At 43.9% G+C, this 19,865-nt stretch overlaps 2 protein-coding genes across 5 annotated transcripts; one reads left to right on the top strand and one right to left on the bottom strand.

Annotated features, from left to right (window-relative positions):
• Nucleotides 1–295: 295 nt before the first annotated feature.
• On the top strand, nucleotides 296–5,607 carry LOC123398370 (E3 ubiquitin-protein ligase WAV3-like). Of its 2 annotated transcripts, none has more exons than XM_045092846.1 (3): nucleotides 296–612; nucleotides 1,874–1,969; nucleotides 3,968–5,607. In XM_045092846.1, the coding sequence occupies exons 1-3, from the start codon at nucleotides 481–483 to the stop codon at nucleotides 5,324–5,326; spliced, it is 1,587 nt and encodes a 528-aa protein (XP_044948781.1). In that variant the 5' UTR covers nucleotides 296–480; the 3' UTR covers nucleotides 5,327–5,607. The 2 variants fall into 2 exon arrangements, with proteins under 2 accessions (XP_044948781.1, XP_044948782.1); XM_045092847.1 differs by lacking the exon at nucleotides 296–612 and adding an exon at nucleotides 1,583–1,633.
• A 687-nt stretch (nucleotides 5,608–6,294) lies between these two features.
• LOC123398371 (THO complex subunit 3) lies at nucleotides 6,295–17,102 on the bottom strand. Of its 3 annotated transcripts, none has more exons than XM_045092850.1 (11): nucleotides 16,898–17,102; nucleotides 16,161–16,256; nucleotides 15,024–15,153; nucleotides 11,442–11,530; nucleotides 10,621–10,689; nucleotides 10,177–10,234; nucleotides 9,923–10,022; nucleotides 8,428–8,514; nucleotides 7,593–7,671; nucleotides 7,368–7,500; nucleotides 6,295–6,718 (listed from the first exon to the last, which is right to left on the bottom strand). In XM_045092850.1, the coding sequence occupies exons 1-11, from the start codon at nucleotides 17,009–17,011 to the stop codon at nucleotides 6,684–6,686; spliced, it is 990 nt and encodes a 329-aa protein (XP_044948785.1). In that variant the 5' UTR covers nucleotides 17,012–17,102; the 3' UTR covers nucleotides 6,295–6,683. The 3 variants fall into 3 exon arrangements, with proteins under 3 accessions (XP_044948785.1, XP_044948783.1, XP_044948784.1); XM_045092848.1 differs by having other exon boundaries at nucleotides 11,421–11,530; nucleotides 16,898–17,087; XM_045092849.1 differs by lacking the exon at nucleotides 6,295–6,718 and having other exon boundaries at nucleotides 6,978–7,500.
• Nucleotides 17,103–19,865: the final 2,763 nt, after the last annotated feature.

The raw sequence follows: 19,865 nt of genomic DNA, 5'->3' as shown, positions 1-19,865 counted from the left end.
TTCTCAGCATTTACCGAATACGGAATACTTCCTTCGTCCCAAATGTTTTATCTTAAGTTTGTTTAAAAATAAATGTATCTAAATAATAGAATATGACTAGGTACGTTTATATTTAGATGATGGGAGTACAATTTGTGACCGCTCCTTTACTTTTTAATGAGGGATTAGAAATCTAAATGGGGAAATGGCAGGGGCTATACTGCAATTGTCAGCTCTGCTCACTCACCTCACTAGGAGATAGACTGATTTTTTTTTCTTAAAAAGAAAACTAGGAGATGGACTGATGGAGAGAGGGAGAGTGTGATGAGTCCATGACGGCATGACCTTTGGTCCATGGGAAGGGAGTACAAGAAGCACAAGGCAGCGAAAGCAGGGGCGTTTACACCACCACCTAGGCTAGGCTAGGCTAGGACACCAAGAAACAGGGGAGGGGAGGGGAGGGCCTATGGCGCTGTAGCTAGCTCAGGGGGGCAGCGAGCAATGGCGGGGGGATGCGGCGGCGAAGGCACGCTGGCGAGGTGGCGGAGGGCGGCGGCCAAGCGGATCGGCCTCTCCTGCGCCTCCTTCTTCTCCTCCCACGCCGCCTCTCCCTCCCCGCCGCCTCCCAAGACCGTAATACTCTCCCTCTCCCTCTCTACATTTCATCAGAGAAGCTCCGTTTCTTCGCTTCCAACCTTTTTAGATAGATAAGTTTTGGTTTCTAGCCATCTCATCGGTTTGTGAGTCATGACCTGCTGCTTTTGGTTTCTTCTCTGATTCTCTCTCTCTCACACACGTCAGTAAGTAAGCAGGCGGTTCCATGTTCCTTTCTTGATCTTGGGTTCTGAAAACGATTTCTGGTGTTCTGCACTTGTTTCTCAAATCTCAACGGGAGGAGAGGAATTTTGCAAATGCCCCTCCTCTCCTAGCTTCTTTCGGTCATCTTCTCTCCTAGAAAATTTTCTGACGGAGCTCGGTAGATACCCAAGTTTAAACCGAGTTGAATCAACAGGAGCACGGCTGTCGCATCTTCTTCTCCTTCCTATTCCAACAGTAGCGCGTGCCCAACCATGTGTTCTAGGTACTGTCCACTCATTTATGGAAATGATTGTTCTAGCCCTCTCCCATTCCATCTTTGTACCACCAGCACCTTGGGAATTTTTTTGCTGTGGTCCATTTACAGCCCCCCACCAAAAATAGATCTAGGCGCCCCACTGAAATTTTGTATCTACGAAAAAGTTGTGTCTCAATTTATTCTGCATCCAATGGCCATTTCGTTTCAGTTCTCTGACTGCAATCTTTGGTCCGTTGATGGTTGCTGCAGCCCGCACTGCACGGGACACACGGACCATATTTTGTCTTCGCTGATTTTTAATTCATTTTGCCCATCCATGTTTCTCTCCTCTTCCAACATGTTCTTTTTCTCAGTGTGTGTGTGTGTGTGTGTGTGTGTGTGTGTGTGTTTGTGCGTGTTTTCTTGGAACTGAGCAATTGTCTCTAGCTATTATCCACTTTCTGGTGTATCTCTACACCAGGCTCAAAATAAAAAAAATGTTTCTCCAGTAACTTGACTGTTAGCAGGATGCTAATGTTTCAGCATTGTACTTGTTTAGATAAGATGTACTACATGGGCAGTTGGTGGCTATGCGCGTGTGTACGGTTTCTCTTTGAACCAACATCTTTCTCCATATCTGTCTGGATCTTAAATACACTACTTTAGTGATCTAAATGCTCTTATATTTGTTTACGGAGGTACTAGCATTCATAGGTAAATGGAAAAATGAGGTGTAAAACACAGTAGAGGATACATACAGAGTGGCTAACAGTCAAGATTGTTGTTAAATTTGCTACTCGTATTTGCTATCAAGAACTGAGGCTTGTAATGCATATGCAGATCTCATGTTCAGCAGTGAATGCGCCCGCAGACAGCAGTGATGGAGAACAACAGGAAAAGCTGGAGGAGCCGACCAGCACTAGAATGGCTGACAAGGTACCACCAGCTCTATGCCCACTTACTACATCTTTCCTTTTCTTTTCTTTATTTTCTTGTTCCATTTGGACCACCACCCCTCCTATTAATTTCAATAATGCAACTTTTCTTTTTTTCAAGATATTTAGGAGCTGTCTGTTTTCCTACTAAAGCATAGGTAGTTGTTTTTAGATGCATCCACCAATTTACCTGTGAAGAGATCAGAGACATGCCTACCTAGTATCAGGTTGCAACAAAATGAGGTAGTATGAGACAAGCTAAAAGAAGAGCTTAGGGTAAGAGATGGGATTACAATTGGAAATCTCGATATTGCGGGTTTCACTTCACTTGGTCCACTCCAATATGTTCTCACTCCCCCCTGTAGAGAATCGTCATATTGAGGTGGGTAAGTGGTGGAATATCACCGAGATAAGCTATTTTCTACAGGGGGAAGTGACACTGTTTCAATTAAATAAAAAGTCTGATTGCAATTCCTTTGGTGCACATGGATGGGTTGCATGGTCATCCACTATATATAATATCTATGGATAGACTTTTTTTTCGGTGCTACTGATAGACTATGTTAGTGTCCCTAACCTTTCTTTGGATGTGTTGGAGCCTTGGTACCCTTTTGTGGCTATCGATGAACAATCATATGGTCTCCCAGATGGCATGATACCTGTCTCCCTGATGGGCTCATGGTGCAGAACAGTGCAAACAATAGCCTATGAATATCTTATTATTGATAGTCTGGTGAATTGGCAATCAACAGGGCATATGTTGTTACTATGCACATTTCTCAAAGACTAACGAATAACGCACTGTTTGAATTGTGTAACAGAGACTATTAGCAAAGTTGTGACTAACGAATAACGCACATGTTGCCATCCATGTTATTATGCCATGATCTTGGTGTCTATCATGTCAAGATCCAATTAACCTTGGTGCTATATGGAGCTACTGTTTATCCTTAACATCACCATGTTAACAACAATCAAGCTCTGCCAATATGCTTTTCTAATTTTGTAAATCTCAACATTAACCACCAGTAAATGGAATTTTGCTTCTGAACTGTCAGGGTCAAATAATAGCCCAATGTTTCTTAGTTGACTTGAAATCAGGGCCTGAATGGCGTTGCATGGCCCCCAGTGAGGCTTGAGCCTGAGCCCTCGTCCCACCCTCTGGGATGCATCTAGTTGGTATTCTGTGAGTAGTACTCCCTCCGTCCCATAATATAAGAGCGTTTTTGACACTATTATGGGATGGAGGGAGTTGTTGAGTTGGAATCTAACAAGCACAGTCGATACTTAACAGTGTTCTTGAGTACAAGCCTCGCAATGAATAGATTTTTGTCTCTTGAATTGTTTTGCCCAACTTTGTTGCAATCTCAAAAGGCTGCAGGAACTTGGGAACCTTGGTAACATTTAGCAGCATAGCTTGGAGGAACTTGTGTTTGAGCTATTTGCAACCAATGTAGAGGCGGCAACAATTGATAAGCCAAATAAATATATTACATGCCTAATCACCTTATCTCCTGAGGCAGTGTTCTAAAGCAGTTACACTCAGGTTGCTTCATGTATATCAAAAAATATAAGGGACTTTTGGTTGGTTGAAACATTCGCTGTGCACACAATACAGAACATATTCTGGTTATCTAAACATATTCCAGCTTGCAACCTATGAACGGTTGCCATGTGTCAGATATACTATCTGATAGGATGTTAATCAGGTCATACTTGGACTTATGAAAATGGTATTTCCTCCATTTAGATATGTGTATGTTAACTGAAGCATCAAATGGAGCAGATATTATTTTCTGATCTTGCACAATCCTTCCTTTAGCATATGCTTAATTTGTTCTAGAATGAATGAATAGTTTACAGTGTTTTGTTTAAATCCAAGCTGTAGCCATTCTGTATTGCTACTTCTATGTACAGCAGTTTTACATTCTAATCTGATCCCACACGTTCTCAGATTTTGTATATTAACTATGCTGTTTTGTACTATATTGGTATGCAGAACTTCTGTGCGATATGTTTGGAGACCCTCAGCACCAGCAGCAGTGGCATTGACGTCGGTGACAGGCCAGCGATATTCACAGCCCAGTGCTCCCACTCTTTCCACTTCTTGTGCATCGCCTCCAACATCCGACACGGCAATGTTACATGCCCGATCTGCCGTGCGCAGTGGTCTCAGCTGCCACGTGATCTGAAGGTGCCGCCATTGCTGCACAACCAGTCCGATCCAATCCTTCGCATCCTTGATGACAACATTGCGACATCCCGTGTCAACCGAAGGTCCTCCATTCGTGCTACCCGCTACAACGATGATGATCCTGTTGAGCCTTACACTCTGACTGAGCATGTTGATCCATGCCTGCGCTTCGCCCTTATCCCGTCTCCGGTGGCAGCTCACCATCATGTCCTTGGACACTACCCTTGTGGACGCATGATGCCACCACAGCAGCACTGCCAGTACAGCTACAGCGGCTCCTCCATGGTTTCATCGCCACAGATTGCTTCACCAAGTGTGCAAAGGCGTGCTTACCTCTCAGTCAGCCTAGCACCGCAGCCAGCCATGGACTTGGTCTTGGTTGCCAGCCCTAATGGGCCGCACCTGAGGCTCTTGAAGCAGGCAGTGGCACTGGTTGTCTTCTCCATGCGGGCAATTGACCGGTTGGCCATTGTCACAAATGCCACCACTGCAACTCGTGCCTTCCCCCTGCGCCGGATGTCCTCCCATGGTAAACGAATGGCATTGCAGGTCATCGAACACCTCTGCTCTGTGGGTGGAATTGATCCGGTAGGGGCTTTGCAGAAGGGTCTCAAGATACTAGAGGACCGGGCACACCAGAACCCAAGCAACTGCATTCTCCACCTTTCTGATCATCCGATACGCAGCTATGCTGGGGTAGACATGAACCGTGCGAGCATCCCGGTTCACCAGTTCCATGTTGGGCTCGGCTTCGGGGTGCAGAACAGCTTTGTGATGCATGAATTCGAGGAGCTTCTTGCGCGGTTGCTCGGTGGTGTCATAGGTGACACCCACCTGAGGATAGGGGAGCATGGTGGAGTGGTGAGGCTAGGGGAGCTGAGGGGTGGTGAGGAGAGGAGGATCCCACTTGACCTTGTGGCAGACTGTGGCTTCATTCTGGTTGGTTACAGCTACCTGGAGGGCGGAAGAGAGGACCGGTCAAGGACAGGCGAGGTCGCTGTCGGGTTCGAAGAGAAGAGCGACAACAGATACTGCGGGGGCAGAGACATGGGGACAAGTACCGGCGGTGAAAGGAGGAGCAGCTGCTGCGCCGAGAGCTGGGATCACCTTGATCCGTTCATGGCGCGACGATGGGCGAAGCATTTCAATGTGTACAGATCCTGAGAGTGATTAAAGAGGTGGAGGAGCTTGATGGTTGCCAGTTTGACAAAAATGTTATTCTTGTTGGTTCTTTCTTTGCATTCTTGCAAGCATTTCAGGGAAGTGTTTGTTATTCTTTTTCTTGGCTTTTGCTGAGGGTTCGGAGTCCATGTGTGCAGAGGCTTTTCTGTCCTCCAGTGTGTTTGTGTGTATGAATCGAATCAGAAAGCTCCAGGTCGGAAGATTATGAATGTGAATGCCATCAAGTGGTGTGCCAAGCAATGCAATGTACCTTTGTTGTTGTATGTATGCCAATCTCATAAATTCATAATTCAAATTTGAGAACATGACATTCAATGCCTCACCGGCATGCGCCCTTGGGACCATGTTTGTGTGTCATAGGGACAACATGAATAAAAACAATCATCCCTCTTTTTTTGAACTGAAAACAATCATCTTTTATGCTCGCAATTATTTGGTTTTTTTATATAAGTTTTGTTCCACTACTTTGCATTTTTGGGTTGAATTATCTTCTGATGCCTTCCAGCTACAATTCTTGCGTGACAAGTGTGAAACATGCACATTGTTATATCTATTTTGCAACTTCACTTCATCCCCTCTTTCATATACTGATGTATTACTATGTTATGCTCCCTCCGTAAACTAACTTTTACAACACTATTTTAGTAATTTAAACGCTCTTATATTAGTTTACGGAGGAAGTTCCTTATTTAGTAGTACTCCCTTTGTTTCCAAATTACTTAAGTTTTAGTTTTGTCCTCAGTCAAACTTCTTTCAAGTTTAGCCAAATGTAGAAAACTGTGACCCTTATTATGAATCGAAGGTAGTAATATCCACAACATTATATCTATACGAAAATATTTTTGTTGATAAATCTAATTTAACATATTTGGTGTTGCAGATGTTATAATACACACTTAGGACAAAGGTAGAAGTTAAAGTAATTTGGAACAGAGGGAGTACAAACCTTGTACAAAATTTGATCTATTTTACTTTAATATGTTTCAGTAATGTTCTGTCGGATAAGATACAATGCAAGTTGTTCTCTAGTAACCACATAAGGTACAATACAACAACACTGTTTGGTTTTGGGATGTTTGGTTTGCGAAAATCACCTTTGGCAGTCACAGCTCGGTCCATCACGGGATAATCTCTTAAATTTGGTCAAATTACCTAATCCATCATTTAGAACTAGCTTAGTGCACATTCTACACCTCAAACCAAACAAGGGTGCATTCACTATCCAGTCCCTCAACCAAACACCTCATTCAAGCCGACAAAAAAGTGGAATTACATTTGTAAGGCCAGATGTGTGAATCTACATAGACAACTTGCTGGTGATAATCTGGTCCGCGTCAGATTATGTGCTTTCAAAACCAAATATTCGGAAAACACCTGCAAAAATGAATGACAAGAAATGTTAGTTCCGCTACATTTCTACGTCGCCTTGTTATTTTTTAGATGAAGAATTGATCAATCACAAAGCTACTCCCTCCGTCCCATAATATAAGAGCGTTTTTACACTACACTAGTGTAAAAAACGTTCTTACATTATGGGACAGAGGGAGTACATTGTTATGTGGTGAAATAGATGCATCTGAAGGTAAATACAGTTTCTTTCTAAATTCGGGAGTTAATGAAATCGACGAGGAAATTTGCTCAATGGTGCCTGAAACATCGACATTCCCATGGACAACATTACAAACTTCCTCAACTGCATTACAACATCCAAAACACCGGTAACATAGCATGCAGAAAATGGAATCTTAGTTTTTCCCTTCAATGTCCACTCATGTACTTGGATGCAGGATAGTAGAAGCAGCGGGAAACACGCAACAGGAAAAAAGAAGTAACAGAGGGAAGAATATTAGTTTTACCATGAATGGATGTTGTTAACAGAAAAGATAATGGCAAAGATTCCGTGCGTTTGGGATGTTATAACGTGCTTGTGGTTTTCCGGAAACTATTGAGCAAGAGGTTCAAGCAAAACTATGTGTTTTATTTCATTCGACAGCACCAAAACGAGTAACTGTGATAACCATACCGTCATCAGTCTGGTACTTATTCTTGTCATCTCCTGCATAAGCCAGGAGGTTGTATTTAGGGTTCCACTCAACACTATTCATAGCTGCTTTACATGGAATCTGATGAATTGATCGTCCAGTCTGAATATTGGCCTGATGAAAGAAAAAAAATGTAAAATAACCACTCTTTCATAACAGTTAGTCTCGGATATATAAGAAATTGCACTACATTCGTGATCACTTACAATGTCAATGAAAGGATCTTCACTGGCATATGCAATAAATTCTCCAGTGTGATTGAAGCTAACTGTTCTGACAGGCCACCTGAAATTGGTACACATTTTTGCCTTCCATTTAAAAATGATACACATTTCTAAGCTTCCCAAAAACTGAATGCAGGGTTACTCCGGTCGTACTCAGATTAACCTCTGAATGTTTTTTTCCCAATGATCACAATTCACCTAACCATGATTTAGTTCAATCACTTTCTAATTATGTTTGGAGGCAAAAGTCAGTGATATGAGATTAGTCAAGCCCATACCCTATTCTTCTTAAAAAAATAAAATTATGAGCTGTTTGTAGTCGTATTATCCAATATGAAATTAATTAAAATCATAAATCGAAGTAACTGAAAAGATTACAAATGTCCTGAATTTCTACATTGCCGTCGTCAGGCGGGCTTTGGTGGGAAGGCCATGGGAGATAATAACTAGGTATGCAAGTGGGGCGGGCTACCGGTAATTACTATAGTACAAATATAGTGTAAATTTTAGGCAAGTGATGAGCAAACTATGAAATAACCAATGAGTTTCGCGAGATGGAGCGGGGTGCTGCTTGCAGCCCTAGAAACAACACAGATATGCACAAATTGTTTACTAATTTCAATGTGAACATCGCCCATGGTGCATCAAATATGTGCTGTTACATTGAGAGAAAACTTGTTGGCCCTAACTCTACAACGCATGGACGAAAGGAATAATAATGGTAATTGACAACTGAGTCTGATTCAAACAAAAAGCCTTTGAAGCTATTTCTATGATAGTAATCTAAAGAAGTTAAATGTAGTAGATAAAGACATACTCAAGTTTTGTGAAGGTTTTAATGCATAGCAGCTCTTTGACATTCCAAAGACTGACAAGTGAATCTGCACTTCCAACAGCGAAATACCTGACATCAAAACATTCTGTAAGTGTGACCATCAAAACAATTGTGCTCTAGCTGGATGAAACTTCAAAACATAACACACTAATACAATTTGTACTTGTGGAGCACAACTTGCTACTTCTCCATGTGATTAGTTTGTTCAGGCTCTTAATTTACAATCAGTTCCTTCCAGCAAAAAAAGTTCACGGTCAGTTTCAAACAAACAAACAAAAAACACTTGGTGATCATTGTATAGTTGCAGAGAAAGGAATTTGGACCATGTGGTGAATTTTCATTTTCTACAATTAATTCTGAATTCGGCATTGTAGATATATATGGGAAGATAACCTATGAAACCCACGAAAGGGCGGACATGTAGCAGGTTACCCGTGTCCAGTGTATATCTTTGCCTAGTTATGACAAATAAGAGTGCCTAATTAACATCTTTTTGCAGAGAAGCAACACATTCGGGGGAAGTTACCCGTGAGGAGAGTGTACAAGGAGTTCTCTGCAAAAATTCCATGATAATGCATTTCCTCTCTTTTTGGTAATTGACATAAGTGTGTGGAGAGGATCAACATACTAATCATGGTTTTCATTCTTCCACTAAACCAGTGGTTTCCATAGGCCATAGGATATATTCCCAGTATATATAAAGTTTACGACCTGGTTTACAAATGGTTGTCCAACATTCGGGGGATCCTTTTACTGAGCCCATACGTGTTTCCCTAAACCAGTTTCTCGGAAATCCTCTTCATAAATCACCTATGGAGTTACCTATAAGCAATAGGTATTTACTCAACTGCAGGTAGTTCGGATACGATTTTTTTTAAAGATGAAGCTAGGATACAATTTCAGTAGCTCTTACGAAAATTCAGAATATAGCTTCAGTGTTAACTCAAATAACATATCTAGCAACCCAGTACCTAGTGTAAGGAACTAAAATACAGCAAATCAACTAGATCCAGAGTAAAACCAGATTGCAAGCTCGAGCCTTTTGTGTATTTTCTACTCCCTCCGTTCCTAAATATAAGTCTTTTTAGATGTTTCACTAGAGGACTGCATACGGATGTATATAGACATACTTTAGAGTATATAGATTCACTCATTTCGCTTCGTATGTAGTCCCTTAGTGAAATCTCTTAAAGACTTATATTTAGGAACGGAGGGAGTAGTAAATATGGTTGGTCGTCCGTAAGTAAATACTACTCCCTCCGTCCCAAAATTCTTGTCTTAGATTTGTTTAGATATGAATGTACCTAGTCAAGTTTTAGTATTTGGATACATCCATTTCTAAACAAAGCTAAGACAAGAATTTTGGGACGGAGGGAGTATATATTTCTAATTCAAATAATCCTTAGGGTTCTCCCCTATCGTTCCATGTTTAAAACATGTTCAGGCAAATAACTGAAAAAACAAAGAATTTTCTCACCTATCAAGGGGATCCATTGCTATGCAATAGCACCCTGCTGTATGGGCATTTAATTTGCAGACAACATCAAGGGAAGGATAGTTGACCACCTCAACAAATCCTACGTAAAGAACAAAACAATGGAGCAGCATTAACATCAACTTATGTCATACTGACGCCTGAAGTCTGACAACATCAAGGCTCCTTGTTCCATTTTCACAATTGAGCAGCTTAAATATTCATGATTAAGAGCAAAGTACATCTTAGCATCTTACCAAGCCCAGTGGTGATGAAGAACAAATCTCCAGTTTTATTCCATGCAATCTCATTAATCTGAGGAACAAATCAAGAATTTACTTCAGACATTTAATAAGAACACACACGCCACAAGTCACGGAAAACAAGAAATGCAGGAAACTGAAAATACAAAGTTTAGAAAGATGTGAACAGCAGTAGTACAGTAAATGCATTATCTCGATTCAGCTGGTTGGTATCATATATCATTGTGCATACAGAGTATCAGTAGATATCCTTACTGTTTTCCCCCCAAAAAAATCAGTGCATAACTTTTTGGTCTAAGACAAGACATATGCACATATAGCTCACTATATTTCTTATCACATCGATATGCACGAGTATCCCAAAATATAGCTGGATTTACAACAGAAAAAAACTGCTAAAGGGTGTTTCCAGTGTCCAAACTTCATTTGGTAAAGTACCTCGTAAGGGAACTTCTGTTTGTGGACAGGTTTGAGCTTCCGAACATCCACTATGGTTAGCTCATCCTCCTACAGATCATTAGCAGCAGCTGTTATTATAGCTGAACGAAGTAGTAACTCGTAAAGTAAATGCATATCGTGTCAATCTTCAGGAAACATGCTAACTTACATGACACTCAAAAAGAGTTTGATTTCGATACTACATGAACTTTACACATCACTTGTTTTTGAACAATCACTTGTCATACTGAAGAAACTTAGCAAGAAAAATGCCAAGACTTCCATCTAATTGATAGATACTAACAAGATGCGTACATCTCCAGGTTCATTACTACCAACCTACGTTACATGAATACTGGTACACGATACGGTGATGCAGTATTTTCTCAAAAACGCATATAGACAATACGGCCACATATTTCTATGATATGATTTGATTTGTTGCATAGTAATTAGGTCAACAAAAGATCTAAACCCTAGCAAATTTACACAAGGTATAAACTGAAGGAAAAGAGTGCAACAAAACAACAAAGCTAAACAGATAGCAAGGGTTATGTTAGCTAGGTCATGCCATGATGATGCGTAACACAAACATGTCAGGATTTTTTTTCTATTTTGAAATAATGGCAATAAAACAATATACTGTCAGTAATTCATATTCTATCAGAAGAAAACCACTGAAGATGAAGAAACACAAGCGTCATGAAGGCAATATTGAACATGAATGAATGTCCCATTCCTTCAAATCAATATGCTAAACAAACAGCTAGGCACCAAAAATATATTACAATCTAATGTACCCATGTTCTGTTATTGTAAACCTTATTTCCAACAGCTATGTGAGTGCCATCATGTTTGTATGTGATGTTGATGTTTTCTCCACTGAGTTCAACAACTTGGCATTTCCCACCTGAAAAGAAAAACATAAATAAACTAATTAAAGACAAACTGGATTAGTAAATATAACCTGACGAAAAGGTAAACTACCACCACCACAGAACATGGTAAGAAGAGACTGAAACAAAATGTATAATTCTATACTGAGTACAATGATACTAACTAACTTCCACGTCAAATTCCCACATAAGAATTCTCATGTGATAACACCAAATTCATAACAAAAAACGCGAAGATCACTAACGACATTTGCGTTTCTCCTCTTAAGACAAACCCCTGTAATCAGATATACCCCTAATTCTTGAGGCTACCCTTCCATGGCATTTCCAACAAGTCAAAGGGTTTGACCGTCTACAGGATGTTTCCTTACAGGTAGGGCCCTCTAGAAAAAGGAAAAAAAAAAGTTAAAACCCTCCCTCCCTCTCTGGCCAAACCATCTGGTGTGTTGCTCTCTCTCCGGCCAGCAACACCGCCCATCACCTCCCGTGAGGCGCTGCACGGCGGCACCACATCTCGGACGACGGCATGACCGGAGCACAGACCAGCAGTTGGGCGTGGCTGGTGCATGAATTGCCCGCACATTGTGAGGTGTCCATCACCGGATCACTCGCATGCTCGAGGACACCAGGCTCGAAGGGGATGACAGAAGCGGACTCGAAAAGTCTTCGAGAAGCTGAAGAACCCCGAGGGAAATCGCCAGACTTCTGCCGAGGAGATCATCGATGGTGCGGTGGACGGTCACAGGAGGTGGAGAAGGAGACCATGTCATCCATTCACGTCAACCCGATCAAATTGCTTTAGAGGGGAGGCTCTACAAGGTGTGGCAAAGGCAATGGACACGGCCAATGGGTTTGGGAACGACTCTTGCCACAACAACAACAAACTTCGCTGCGGCAGCAAGCTCTGGACGTTGTTTGCTCATGTGTCGGCAATAGATGGCATGAGTGGGAGAGGGAAGAGTTTGAGGAGGGCCAGAAGCTCCCCTCGATGAAGAATACTAGCTCGAGAACGGTGGGTACACATCGGAGCGACGCTCTCTGGCCAGACCATCTGGTGGGTCGCTCTCTCTCCGGCCAGCAACACCGCCCATCACCTCCCATGCAGCACTGCGCGGCGGCACCACATCTCGGACAACAGCATGACCGGAGCACAGACCAACAGTTGGGCGTGCCTGGTGCACGAATTGCCCGCACCGCAATGTGTCCATCACCGGATCACTCGCATGCTCGAGGACACCAGGCTCGAAGAGGATGGCAGAAGCGGACTCGGGAAGTCTTGGAGGAGCTGAAGAACCCGAGGGAAATCGCCAGACTTCAGCCGAGGAGATCATCGATGGTGCGGTGGACGATCACAGGAGGTGGAGAAGGAGACCATGTCATCCATTCACGTCAACCTGATCAAATTGCTTTAGAGGGGAGGCTCTACAAGGTGTGGCAAAGGCAATGTACACGACCAATGGGTTTGGGAACGACTCTTGCCACGACAACAACAAACTTCGTTGCTGCAGCAAGCTCTGGACGTTGTTTGCTCATGCGTCGGCAATAGATGGCATGAGTGGGAGAGGGGAGAGTTTGAGGAGGGCCAGAAGCTCCCCTTGATGAAGAATACTAGCTCGAGAACGGTGGATACGCATCGGAGCGACGCTCTGCGGCACTAGGCGAAGAACCAATGTTGAAGGCGAGGAAAACGATGAGCATGGCGTTAATTCCGACCGTCCCATGTCAACTTCTACGAGAAGGCTCATAGTGACGATGAGAGGCTAGAAGGCAAGATCGTGCATCATCTCAAGGACATTGGCAATGGGAACGAGACGCGACAGCCGCGGCGGTATGAACCGGACATGGGAACACCAAGACGTGCTTGCGGGGGAGCACGCCTGTGCCGATGTCGATGCCTCTCGGTATGCAGGAGGCGGCAGCAACCAAAGGCGTACTCAAGGTGAATGCGGAGATGGACGAGGCCATGGATTCACCGTGTTGACGACAAATGGGGTGGCCACTTGGGAGGAGGTAGAGGAGGGCAGGGCCTTGATGGAGACCCCAACACGAACCGCCAACAGCCTACACGCAATTGAGCACCACGCTCTGACCACCATGACTGGAGCCGCAGGAGGCTTGGTAGCAGGGATGGTCCTGAGAATTTGGGGGCCTGGGGCGAAATTAAAACTCAGGGCCCCTTAACATGAACACACATTTGATATTTCTTAATTTTTTTGCGGTTTGCTATTTCTGAGTTGCCTCGCGATAGAAATCGTGTTGATTGATTTAGGAGAGCAGAGAGAAAGATAGTAGGGCTATGTGGCCAAGACGAGACGACACACGTCCTCACTAGGTCGATATGGGAAACTACAGCTAGCGTGACATCACTGATGCAAAAGAGAATGATAGTTCACATGTTTGTTGGTGCGTGTGTGTTTTTACTGCAACTAATAAGTCTATAAAACCATACTACTATAATCATTTATATGATTATAGACCGATTCGACCGAAGGAAGAAGATGCGGTGCTCGGCTGAAGGACGAAGAAAACAACCCAAACTTAATTTTAGGCAATTGTTCGCCAGGTTACTCCCATATAAACATCATAAGAATAATCTATGCATACTTTCTGAAAGACGACATAACACGTAGTGCTGAAGATAAATAAAATTGCATCAAAAGTCTTACGATGCAAGCTATGCATCATTTTATGTGAAAGTAAATTACTAAATTAATAACATACGTATGGGGAATAGGAAGCAATATGGCATTACCGATCGTATCTGTCGGATCTGTATTTATGATCACGCACTCAACGAGATGCGCCATGGACTGACATCTATCGACGGAGGAAGTCGCGCGGCGATCACGGCCGGTGTGAGATGTGTGTGCGTCCAGCACCTAGTGCTTGGAGATCGGAGGCACCAGCGCTGGCTGCTGGAGACCTGCCGCCATTAACTTGCGATTGGAAGGAATATAGGGCATGTCTCCTGGATACATACTTACCTGCTAATCCTCTCCGTGGGCTATTGTTTTATGGACAAATTCATGGGATCGTGAGTACCTAGGAGGGGCCCCCTCGGCTTTGGGGGCCCGGGGCGGCCGCCCCCCCCCCCCCCCCCTCTCAGGGCCGGCCTTGCTTGGTAGCTTTGGACAAAGGGGGTAAGGTGGGTGGCCAAGGAGACGAAGGGGGATTCCCCCCCTTTTTTATTTTTAACGGGATGGGACCACTTGTAGGTACTTATTCATAGAGAGCTCAACTACTTGTAAGCAGGTGCAAAAATGACCATCAAACGTCCCATAAATGGTCAAAACCCTTTGACAGGACGGAAACGGCACGAAAGGGTATTTCTATAACGAGCCATGACGGCAAAGGGGCAGATTTGAGCAGCCTTGAGAATTAGGCGTATATCTGAGTAGTGGGTGCAAGTTAAGGGCCGGAATGTAAATGCACCAAAGTTATTAACAATGCTGAACTAGACTGGCAGTTTTAGCACCTTGACCATCAAAGATGAAGTGTATTACTTACTTCGTGCATCCCAAAGGCGAATTGACTTGTCAGCAGCTGCAGTGGCAACTGTGTCAGGATGCCTTGGATCCCAGCATAATTGATCTACACTATCTGAGTGGCCTTTCAGTTCAATGTCTTTAACCTTGGACTGTGTATGATAAGAAGTGTTGTTAGCATTGTTTGCAGTCTGGAAGTTCCAATGAAACAAAATGTAATCTAATATGCACACCCTCCTGCAAAAGAGCTAAATGTTCATTCTTAAGCAAGTAAACCAGTTTACAGTAGCTACCAGTTCATCGATAAATGCATAACTTGTTCTAAGTATACCACTGTACAGAATAAAATTCACTACTCATTGACTCATGTTAATAAACTATGGCCACAGTGTTCTCCAAACTGAAAACAATAATGAATTTGGTTGAGGTAACTAAGAAATCGAACAGACATAATGGAAATCCTTGAATGTGTTAAGGTGGGGAAAGTGAATTTGGCAACTAGGTTAGGTTCCACTACAACCCATATTCCTCTCTTCTCTTTTCTTTTCTCTTTTCCGAGTTTCTAAAAAAATGTGAACAATTCATGGATTTTGTCCAAAAATATGAATATTTACGAACTAGATTAAAAAGAGAAGACCCTTGACTAACATAGCCATAAATTTGTCTTTTTTGTACAGGTCACAATAAATCATATTTGCTGGTGAATTTTGGCAGGTCCACTGCTCACATGGCATAGAGTTATTTACGCCACTGAATTATTTCACATTATTTAGAACTCAGACAGTGGATTTTGAATAATGAGCATAGTGGCAACTATTGGCAAAAAATCTGCTCTCATTAAGGTGCCCCTATTGTGTACACAATCCTGCAAACAGGAATACAAAATGCCTGGTAAACTTCAGCAATCTCAAGATAATAGATAGCTTGGTAGACTGCAGTCATCCAAAGCAAATGTGCATGCTACAATATATTGTTGCTAAGATCATAACTTGTTACTTGCATTCCATGAAATAGGAGAGGTTTCCAATTACATATATTCGATATTTCACAAAAGAAAAGATATAAAAATTGGAGTGCTTTGACAACAAAAAGGGTTATCTAACTCTGTAACAAGCAGGGTAATTCTTGTAGCAATTAGAAAACAAGGAGAGAAAGTTACATGGCCGTGGGGGTCAATGCTCCAGACACGGGCAGTATGATCTATAGAGCCTGAAGCAAGCTTTGTGCCTATGCAGTTCCATGCTACAGAGTGCACCTAAAATACAAAAGATCAGTGATCATACAAAAAACTGCATTGATAAGGAATACCAAATAAAGGAAGAACAAACAACACAAAAGCAACTAAAATTTTATACGTAAGTATTATGTATACATTTATACTACTCGAAGGAAGGAGTTATTTAGCAAAACAAACAACATAAAGCAACCAGTATGATCCTCACAAATACAATGATTTTTCTGAAAGGAAGATGGTGTCTCCCTCTTTCCCCAACAAACTTACGATACTAAATTAGCGCCTGACTCGAAATTGTTTTTCTTTCTCAGCATGCTAACACCAATTTTCTTCATTATAACGGAGAAGAACCACTCGACAAAAAAGTATGATCAGTATCACAACTTTTCTCCAAAAAAGAAAAATTGATGACCTAACAATGAGCTCGAATCGAAGCTTCCCCGCAGCTTTGCTCCCATGTAGAAAACGAAACCGGACGGCCCAAATATTGGAACTTTCGTATCATATGCTATCCTCTTTCTACCTTGCGGCGCTAGGGTTCGAGGGATTCACGCCCAGGAAAGATGCGGCATTGGATAATCTGGGACTTCTTTCTCACGGGATTTTGGGTTTTAGGGGCGCAGAGGGAGAATTTCCGTGCAGGGTGGAGCGTGGAGCGGTACCTTCTTCTTGTGGCTGTAGTATTCCCTGGAGACCAGGTTCTTGAATCTCGTCCCCGGCGCTGAGCTGCCGGGGGCGGCGGCGCCGCCCTTCTTGTCGTCTTCTCTCCCCTCCATTATTCTCTGTCTACACACCGCCGCCGCCGCGTATGGTTGTGGGGAAGGGGAAATTTGCACTGGTAGGTGGGCTTTGTTTGGGCCCCTGTGGGCTTCAGATACAAAACCTTCGCTCGCAGCCAGGGAGACTTGTAGCGGATCGCGGCAACCAGCGGCCGGACTTGTGGCGGTCACCAGAACTTGTGAGCAATTTAGCTAAGGGGCGCAGAATCATCATCTTGTGCGTTATGTTCCATCAAGGGATGGGCATTATAAAACCGAAAACCGAAAAACCAAATCTAATCGAACCGTATTAACCGATTTGTCAGTTTATTTGGTGATTTGATTTTTTGTTCGATGAGAAATTCTAAGGTTGTTTGGTGTTTTGTTTTTGTTCGGTTTTTGATGTCCAGAAACCGAATAGACCGAACAAATCGATATGTGGGATACCCTACCTTGTTTTCGAAAATGCAAAAGTATGAAGGCATCACATATTTCTCCGCACATATTACATTCCATGTTCTATGTGTTTTTTCTACTTAATTATGCTTACTAGTTTCGTTGTCCGAATAAATCATAGAATGATATTAAGGTTGCTAGAACTTGTGATATCTTTTTGCATATTATACAATCCAAATCACTGCTCTTGAGTCATTACACTATGACAGTTCGAGACCGACGCTTCAGAAGATTCCCCTTTTATTCCGTTGCCGCTGTGTGATTAGATTGTTTGTCGCATTCATCGTCGCATCATTCGCATCATCCGCATTGTATCGGCACTCTGTTGCCGTCAGTTTTCAAACTTGCATCCTTTATTAGTTGTTGGTTCCCTTCGTGTTCGTCGTTGTCCATTCTGAGACCAACCACACACGCACGCGCCCGCGGCATCGTTAAAATCTTGTTTTTAAAAGTGTGTATAAAACATTTTCGGATTGGGTTGAAACTTGGCGTGCGGTCTTAATATAATGTAGCTAGGCCGCCTGTCAATTTTCGTCGCAATTGGAGTTCGTTTGATACCCGAACGGTCGACCGTAGCGGCAGCGTCATCGGCTTATCGACGGGCGTTTTTGGTGTTTTAAAACTTTGTCGACGGGTGCCCGTTTTCCCTCTCATCTCCACCTAGCCCCCTCTACACAGCCCACCAAGTCCATCCTAACCCTACACCGTGTCCGGAGCCGTATGATTGCGATCTAACGGTTCGAATCGGGCTGAGATCTGCTAACCCTAGCCCCCCTTTCCTATTTAAACCACCTCCCCCTACCTGTTTTGGACAAACCATTGCCATTCCCTTCGATCCCCGCGCCCTCCAACCTCCTGCGCCGCCAGCCAGCCCAGCCACCCCCGCAGGCCCGCCCGAGCCCGCGCGCAGCCCGCTCCCAACCTGGATCCAGCGTCCCGGCCCGTAGTCGTCCGTGAGCTCGTGCCCGAGCTCTCCCCGTGAGCCATCGCCGTGGCCTGCGCACCACCCGAGCCTGGTCCTCGCCGGACCGCCGTTGACGCCGGATCAGCCTCGCCGGAGTACCAGGACGGAGCTCCCCCCTGTGCCTCCTCTCCCTCCTCCCTCGATCTCCCTTCCTCTCCCTCACCCCACTTCTTTTCTTGTTTGGGCAGGAGTAGGAACGCCATGGCCGGACCTCGAGCTCGCCGGCCCCGATCCATGATGCGTTCGCCGCCGAGGCCCCAGTCGGTCGGATCCTGCCAGATCCGGTCCGGGGGGCCATCCCCGACCACCGTCGCCCTCGTCCCGCTTCGCCAAGTGCTAGCCTCTGCCACTGTTTGTCTCCAGCTCGAGGCGAGCAGGGAGACAAACCCTCCCCTCACGTCGTTGACCCGCGCCTGGGCCGACCACCAACCGCCAGGCCAGCTGGACCAGCAGGCGGCCCAACGCCCAGTCGCCTCTCGCGGCCCAGGAGCGCCCCGCGGACCAGCCCCGGCCTCCAGCGCGAGCGCCAGCCCAAGCCCCCCGCACCGACTGGGCCAGACCCATGGTGAGCATCAGATCTAGCCCCCCTCTCTCTGTCTATTTGACGCTCTGTGTGCAACTTAGTATAAGACGTCTGGTGCCTGATTTCTATCCATCAGCAGATTCGGCCCATAGTCGTTTTTTTAATCGGGCGAATTTGTCTATTATCCCACAATTTCAGAAACGCATGCATTATTTTCAAACGCTCGTAACTTTTAATCCGTGCATCGGATCGCAGCAAGTTAGATTCGCGTAGATTAAGATTTTCCAGCTCTCATGCATATTTAAAACTGCTTAGCATGTTGTTTGCATCGGTTTGCGTGCCGATGTGATAGAAACGATTCAGGTCATAGTTATTTAACCGTAGCTCCGTTGGAGATGAGCCATATATGTAAATGGACTAGAACGACAAGTAGAATAATGTTAACCACTTTGTTTTGCCGTTTAACAAACATAAAATGTTATTAGGACAAATCTGGATAGGACTAGAATGTAACGCGTGGGGTCATTTCGGAGATGCTATATGTCGTTTCCGGCCTCATTTAAAATGCCTAGATAGGTAGTTTAAGTTGTGCTTCACCCCTTGCCATGTTTAACAACATTTAATATTGTCATACACCTATACGTAAGTGAACTAAATAATTCGTATGTGGAGTTTCATCAATATGCAATTCGTTGCATATTGAGCTTCACTTAATGTGTAGCGTTTGACTGTTGTGATTTGTCGTGCCATGCCTTGCATATTTGAAACTGCTCATGCATCATATGTGAATTGCATTATGTCGTGCATGTGCCTTGGTGAATATCGTGTGTTGATTCTTGTTTCTGGTTTGCTTCGTCTCGATAGAGTTCCGCAAGCGTGTCGGAATGTGAGGGACCGTTCGACTACGTTGGTTCATCTGCTTCACGGAG

This window comes from Hordeum vulgare, chromosome 5H (genome assembly GCF_904849725.1).
Source record: "Hordeum vulgare subsp. vulgare chromosome 5H, MorexV3_pseudomolecules_assembly, whole genome shotgun sequence".
NCBI classification, from domain to species: domain Eukaryota; kingdom Viridiplantae; phylum Streptophyta; class Magnoliopsida; order Poales; family Poaceae; genus Hordeum; species Hordeum vulgare.
This window is presented reverse-complemented; position numbering and strand designations above follow the sequence as displayed.